This window comes from Alligator sinensis, unplaced genomic scaffold (genome assembly GCF_000455745.1).
Source record: "Alligator sinensis unplaced genomic scaffold, ASM45574v1 scaffold194_1, whole genome shotgun sequence".
In the NCBI taxonomy this organism is placed as follows: Eukaryota; Metazoa; Chordata; order Crocodylia; family Alligatoridae; genus Alligator; species Alligator sinensis.
In genome coordinates this window covers 669,612-677,268 of record NW_005841945.1, presented here as the reverse complement: position 1 = coordinate 677,268, position 7,657 = coordinate 669,612, and the positions used below count along the sequence as shown (strand labels likewise).

The 7,657-nt window shown below is 45.1% G+C and overlaps 1 protein-coding gene across 5 annotated transcripts in view; it reads left to right on the top strand.

Annotated features, from left to right (window-relative positions):
• The first annotated feature begins 70 nt into the window (after positions 1 to 70).
• SMARCAD1 (SWI/SNF-related, matrix-associated actin-dependent regulator of chromatin, subfamily a, containing DEAD/H box 1) overlaps positions 71 to 7,657 on the top strand; it is an 81,477-nt gene continuing 73,890 nt past the window's right edge. For 2 of the 5 annotated variants that reach the window (XR_003093183.1, XM_025199510.1), the window contains exon 1: positions 73 to 448. Coding sequence is in view for 4 of the 5 variants with exons in the window: in XM_025199510.1 (XP_025055295.1) it covers positions 238 to 448 (211 nt within the window). In the remaining variant the exon portion in view is untranslated. Of the gene's footprint in view, positions 449 to 7,657 lie in introns of all 5 variants that reach the window. The other 3 variants (XM_006020051.3, XM_025199511.1, XM_006020052.2) reach the window with 3 other exon arrangements.

Below are 7,657 nucleotides of genomic sequence, written 5' to 3'. Positions count from 1 at the left end.
CCCACGGCCGCCCCCCCCGGCCTCGGACCCGGCCGGGCTGAGCGGGCCCTGGTTCCGCTCTGTGCGGCCCTGCCCTCCCTCCTTCCCTTCCTCTTCCTTACAGCAGGTGGGCAGCCGCTGGCTCGGTCTGTCCCCAGAGTGCACTAACAAGGTCGGGCCTGCTTGTCTTCTCTTTCTGGCCCACAGACGCCGCACCCGTATCCCCACGGGTGGCAGGAAGGGAAGCAGGCAACCATCATGAGTCAGTTTAATCTGGACCGCTTTCGCTTTGAGAAGAGGAGCCAGGTAGGGGAGCAGGAAAACCTGCCCTCTCCCCTACCCGCTGCTCGGCCCCCAGCTGCTTCAGACGCTGCAGCAAGTAACGGTGGCGGTGGGGAGGAGGATAATGAGGTGACCGACGACAGCAGCAGGCCAGATACGCCAGCCTCAGATGTGACAGAGAAAACGGGTGAGTCAGGAGTGTTTCCTCGCATGCCAGCACACGGTAATACTGCATTTGGAAAAGTAAAAGCACCTTCTCTGTTTCCATCTTTTCTTCAGAATTTTCCCTTCTCTGAGGAATACAAAAATAATATCCAACTCTGCTGTAACATTAGCTTACCTAAAAGTCAGCAGAGGGTAAATCAGGGCACATGCTGTCAGGCCAGAACTGTCCGAGAGCCAGAGGGTATTCATCTGCCGAATAAGCTACCTGAGAAAAGTAGGCTAACCCAGAGTCTCAGCAGTCATCAAAAGGCCTCATGTCTCCCCTTCCCCTGCCTATGATAATTCAGATGACTTATTTTTTAAATTATATTAATGCTCCAAAGAGCCTGTTGGCACCACCAAAGAACAGCAGACATTGGCATTACATATCTCAAGCTTTTCTGGGGACTACTAGGTTACTGTAGGGATGACAGTATTATGTGAAATCTTAAAATACATGGAAAACATTTCCTTTCTGCTTAGGCCCCAGTTCTGCAGCTCAGGGCTGCTGACACTTATTGCAGGATTGGGGCATGGGACTTCTAGCACAGTTGAGCAGTCTGATTAAAATGTACTACTTTATTCTCTCTCTTTGCACTTCTACGGTTTCACTAAGGGTCAAGAGAGTAGGTTCCAACCACATCTGATAACCTAGACAAACTTAAATCTTTCCTTTGTCACGTAATTTTTCTGCTTAGTACCTGCTGTTAGAAATGGTGAGGGGAAGTACCTGTCAGAGATTTGTTAATAGAAGTCTTAAATGTTGGGAGCTAGTCAGTTTTGGAGCTGCTATTAGCATAGGATTGATAGTGGGTGAGCTGGAATAATTCTGCACTTATTCATTATTATATTTGGCTAGGAAGAGTGAGGCGGAATTTGATAATCGTCTTCAAGTACTTGAAGAGCAATTGCAGCAAGGATGGAATTGGGCTTTTCTTCATGTCCCTATGGGGCAGGACTAGGAACAATGGCTTCAAGGAAATGAAATTTAGGTTGAAGGTTAGGAGGAACTTTCTGACTTAAGAGGGTGATCAGTCACTGGAACAGACTGCCTAGAGAAGTTGTGGAATCTGCCTCCCTCAGCAGTTTTCAGGAGCAGATTGGCCAGGCATTTGGGATGGCTTTGGAATTATCCTGCTTTGAGCAGGGGGATGGGCTAGAAGGCCTTGTGAAGTCCCTTCCAGTCCTACTTTCCTGTCATCCTAAGCGTGTATTCTTTTTTATGTTATGGTAAGAGTCGTGTTGTAGATGTGATGGTCCAGAAAGTACGCGAAAGGCAAGGAATTCTTAAGATGTGATATCTGTATTGGACCAACTACATAGTTGGGATGTAGTTAGACAGGCTTATTTAATAGATTTCATAGACATTAGGGCTGGAAGGAACCTCAGGATCATCAGGTGCAGCCCTCTGCCCAAGGAGCAGGAAGTCAGCTAGGGTCAAAGGATTTAAGCAAGATAAGCATCCAAATGTTTCTTAAACGTGTCCAGAGTAGCTGCTTGCATCACCTCTGGGGGGAATCTGTTCCAGGTCTTGGGGTCTCACAGTAAATAAGCTTTTCCTTATGTCCAACTCTTACAGGAGTTTGTGACCATTGGACCTTAGTGTCCCTTGGGGTGCCCTGGTGAACAGGCGTTCCCCCAAATCCTGATGCACACTCCTTGTGTACTTACAGGCTGCCACCAAGTCACTCCTGAGCCTATGCTTCTCCAGGCTGAAGAGTCCCATAGCGCACAGCCTTTCTTCATAAGGCCTGTTCTTCTGCCCTTTGATCATGCGTGTGGCTCTCCTCTGGACTCTTTCAAGCTTCTCCATGTCCTCCCTGAATTGTGGAGCCTAGAATTGGATGCAGTACTCCAACTGCAGCCTCACCCAAGTCCAAGTACAGCAGGAGGATGGCATCCTGGGTCTTGCTCGAGATGCATCCGTAGATGCAAGCCAGAGTTTTGTTCGCTTTGCCAGCTGTGGTATTGCATTGGTGGCTCATGTTCATCTTGTGGTCAATCATGACCCCCAAATCTCCTTAGGTCATGGTGCTAGCGAGTGTAGCGTTGCTGAGCCTATAAGTGTGATGCCGGGTTTTTTTGCTCAGGTCAGGAAAGATGTCTTGCATTTGAAAGCTTGTCTAACTGTAGCCCAACTACGCAGTTGGTCCAATAGATTGTATTGTCCTAAGAAATCCTTGCCTATCCTTTTTCAGGCCATTAAATGGAGCATACTGCAATTGTATTTAACAATTGTCTATGTAAGAGTAGGGCCAGATTCTCTTCCTCTGGTTAGGCCTAATTGGGCTTTGGTGCCTATCTGTGATCTTAATGCAAAAAAAAAGAATGCTTTCTGTTTTTAATACTTTAATCTTAAGGTTAAGATAACATGTTACAAATTTAGACACATTTTGGGTTGTTTTGTTTTGTTTTGTTTTTTTCAAGGATTTGAGCTTATTGGAATAGGATCACAGTTATGTGCTTGAGTCCACTGTTCCATCCAAGAGGTAGAGTAGGCTGTGGCTGTGCTATCTTGGTGTGAGTCTAAATGGCGTGGGGGAAATGGGATAAAAAGGAGGCGATATTTTAATATGTTTGGAAATGACTTGCTCTTGTGCTGGTTCTCTCTTTCTCAGTCATCTTTTCCTTATTGATTGACAGTTTCATTATTTGGGCAGATTGGCAGTTACTGGTGTGGGTGGAGAGAGGAGGCTAAGGAGGGTGGAGTTTCTTGGGTAGAATCATCTCTGTACCTTAAAAAAATCAGGACAGCATCTTTAAATTGGGCTCGGTTAACAGAAAGCCACTGAAAGAATAATTTATTGTGGATTTTTAGGGATTCTTATTGGTAAGCAGGAACTTTCTCATGGCATTGGGCTTTGGATAGCAGCAGCTGAGCCCAAATGTTACAGAAATACAGGTCGTTACGGCCATGTTGGAGTCAAATAGCTATTGTCTTTTTAAACAAACCTAAATGAAAGTTTGTGTGCAAACAGCTTATGTTTATTACTAGCACTCTTGATAGCTTCATAAATTTGCTAAATCCGGGGAGAGTACTGAAGAGTTTTATTCTTCTGTAAGAGTTTTATTTTATAACTGTAAATCTGGTTGATGGCAGGAAAATGATGAATTAAGATGTTAATGATATAAGGCTTGCAGTAACTTTGATGTGGAAATTACAGTGTGAAATTGTACACTAAATTAAATGCATATATATATATTGCTGTTTATGAAATGGTGTGTGGTAGTGATTCCATACATGACTGTTAAGTCTTAAACTGAATACAAACTCAATTTTTTTTTTTTTTTTACAGCAGTTGCTCACAACCTGTCTGAAACTTAATTAATCAAAGCAATTTAAATCACCTGGCTCTTAAATACAGTTGTCTTATTTAAATTTGGCTGAAGCTTTATAAAGCTAAAATTAAAAATTGTGCTGTTGTCCTGCTTTATGCGGCAAATCACCCTACAGGATATATTATTACTGGCCCCAGCCTGGCCAACAGTTGTGGTTTGAGATGTCCTTTTGGTTGGCAGTTGAGCCGCACAAGTCTTTTAGACTTGCTTGCCCAGAGAGGAGAAAAGATACTGGATCTCCCTGCATGGATGACTAGCTCTCCCATTTGTAACAGAGAAGTTTTGACTAAGTGGACTTGGATTTTATCCTGTTGTAACTCAAGATCTTTTTCCCCTTATGACATCTCCATACTGGTTATACTAGGCCACCTGCTAGAGCTGAATCATGGTGACTTTTCACTCAGCCCAGGTGCCCCTGTTGCCATTAAGGCCTACTTTCATCTGGTATAAGGTTGGTCAGTCATCTCCCATCCAGCAGTCATGACATTCCTGAAAAACCTAAACAATCTGAAAGATCCTGTTTAAACCTAGTTCTTCCATCCCAGGTGGGACTGCAGTGTGAACCCATAGCAGCATATTTCATATGTCTGAAGATGGCTTTCTTGATGGCTTTCACCTTGGCAAGAAGAGCAATGAGAAGCAAGTATTGATGAGTTTCCCACTAGCCCAGCTTTTTTAACCATTGTCTCAGTGAACAGATCAATCTGCTGGTGTTTTTTTGTCACAGTTTTACTCTTTGAAACTTGTGGCATAATTACATGCACTTGATTGGAAAAGGAACCCTGTCTTCCTGACTTACTTCCATAAGAGCTACTTCACAGTTAAGGCGGCTAGGATCTGGAACCAACTTCCAGGGGAAGTGGTGCTGGCTCCTACCCTGGGGGTCTTTAAGAAGAGGCTTGATGCCTACCTGACTGCAGTCATTTGAGCCCAGCTTTCCTCCTGCCCAAGCAGGGGGTCAGACCTGAAGATCTACAAGGTCCCTTCCGACCCTGCTTCTATGATTCTATGACTGCATAGGGCTGGCTTTCAGGAAGAAAAAAAACAACCCTCTACTGTTTGTTTACTTAAACAAAACAACTGAAGGTGCATTGATTTTTGACACACTTTCCGGTTGAAGGTGGATAGAAACTAGCTGTTTCGTCAAATTCAAAGGGTAGTAGTCAATGGCTTGATGTCTAGTTGGCTGTCAGTATCAAGTGGTGTGCCCCAGGTGTCTATCTTGGGGCCAGTTTTATTCAATATCTTTATCAGTGATCTGGAAAATGGGATGGAGTGCACTCTCTGCAAGTTTGCAGATGACACTAAGTTGGGTGGGGGAATAGATATGCTGGAGGGTAGGGCTAGGATTTGGAGAGAACTTGACAAATTTTAAGATTGGACCCAAAGAAATCTCATGAAGTTCAATAAGGACAAGTGCAAAGTCTTGCATTAGGATGGAAGAATCCCCTGCACCGCTACAGCCTGGGGACTGACTGGCTAAGCAGCAGTTGTGCAGAGAAGGACCTAGACGTTACAGTGGACAATAACTGGAAATGAGTCAGCAGTGTGCCCTTGCTGCCAAAAAGGCTAACAGCATACTGGGCTGCATTAGTAGGAGTGTCACCAGCAGATTGAGGGAAGTAATTATTCCACTCTATTCTGCACTGGTGAGGCCACATCTGGAGTCCTGTGTCTAGTTTTGGGCCCCCCACTATAGAAGGATGTCAACAAGTTGGAGAGAGTCCAGTGGAGAGCAACGAAAATGGTTCAGGGGCTGGGGACTTGTGAGGAGAGGCTGAGGGGGTTGGGTGTATTGAGTCTGCAGAAGAAAAGACTGAGGGGGAGACTTGATAGAAGCCTTCAACTACCTTAAGGGTGGTTCCAAAGAGGATGGAACTAGACTGTTCTCAGTTGTGACAGATGACAGAATGAGGAGCAGTGGTCTCAAAATGCAGCAAGGGAGGTTTAGATTGGATACTAGGAAAAACGTTCTCGCTAGGAGGGTTGTGAAGCACTGAAACAGGTTACCTTGAGAGGTGGTGGAATCTCATCCTTGGAGGCTTTTAATGTTACACAAATTACCAGTTGTTCAAATCATGAGCAAGACCTTATGAGGGAGGCTAAAGCAAGATGCCGCGTTTATTCATTAAGCACTTGGCAAACACCGCCCCCCATTCACGCTCGGATCATCTTAGTGGTCAGCCAAGTTGATCACAAGTAGGAGCCGGGCTCCTGCCAATCCATCTCATCAGACGAACCGCTGCTCCAGGATGTCATGCAGAACAAGACCCAAAATCAATACGTCTTGCCCCATCATTTATAGCCTTTTCAGTTCACCCAGTCCTCTGGGCTTTTGCTGTGTTATTGCTGTGTTCTTCCTTGAAGGTCAATTGCCATTTTTCTCTCTCTGTTCTGGGGCGGATTCTTCTTGTCTTGGTCTTGTATCTGTCTGCATTCTTCAGCCAGTCGCTAGCTGACGTATTCCTTTTCTACAGACACAATCTCACCCATTCTCTCACACATACAGCATACAAAGGTCAAGCACTTATGTCAAGCTACAGAGCAATACAAAATGGAGTTTCTTAAGGCAATGAAAAACTCAAGAAAATACATAAGATTAAAAGCAATAGGCAAAACGTCTATTTGTATAACATTAAGGCCCATCTTGACAAAGCCCTGGCTTGAATGTGATCTAGTTAAGGATGGTCCTGCTTTGAGCAGGGGGTTGGACTTTATGTCCTAAGGTCCCTTCCAACCCTAATGTTCTATGATTCTATGAATATCTGACTTGTATTCTGCTGTAAGGCTGGTCATTTTATTATGCCTTCAGTAGTTGGTGCTCATTCCAGTATAGTCGGAGTAACTTCAGTGGTTTCTTGAAGCAAGCTCTGCATACCTGATGTCTGCAAGGTATTCATGAGTTTCTATATATGCACTTTAGAATGCACTACATGCTTATACCAGCAGTGATGCTACATTTGGCAAACAGGTCCCTGTTTATGTTCTAGAACTCCAAGCCTGCTTCCAGGTGAAATAGGTAGTGCTTTGGGATTGCTGACAACTGGAAAGTTATTTCATAGACATTATAGCTGGAAGGGACCTCGGAATATCATCGAGTCCAGCCCCCCACCCAAAGGGCAGGAACTCGGCTGGGGTCATAGGATCCCAGCAAGATAAGCATCCAATTTACTCATGAAGGTGTTCAGTGTAGGTGTTTGAACCACCTCTGATGGCAGGCTGTTCCAGACCTTGGGGGCTCGGACAGTAAAGAAATTCTTCCTTATGTCCAGCCTGAAACGGTCTTGCAGTAGTTTATAACCGTTTGACCTCGTCATCCCTTGGGGCACCCTAGTGAACAAATGTTCCCCCAGATACTGGTGGTAACCCCCCTGATAAATGTATGGTGGCCATCAGATCACCCCTGAGCCTGTGCTTTTCCAGGCTAAAGAGCCCCATGGCTCTCAGCCTGTCATCATAAGGTCTGTTTTCCTGACCTCTGATCATGCGTGTGGCTCTTCTCTGGACTCTCAAGCTTTTCCACATCCTTTTTGAATTGTGGAGCCCAAAACTGGATGTAGTACTCCAGCTGTAGCCTCACCAAGGCCGAGTACAAGGGGAAAATGACGTCCCGGGATTTGCTTGAGAAGCATCCATGGATGCAAGCCAGCCTTTTGGTCACTTTACTAGCCGTAGCATCGCGTTGCAGGCTCATGTTCATCTTGTGGTCAGTGATGACTCCCAAGTCTTTCTTCCGTAGTGCTAGCCAGCATAGCACTGCTGAGCCTGTAAGGATGCTGCAGGTTTTTCCTCCCAAGGTGGAGAACCTTGCATTTTTCGGTGTTAAACACCATCAGGTTCTCATCCACCCATT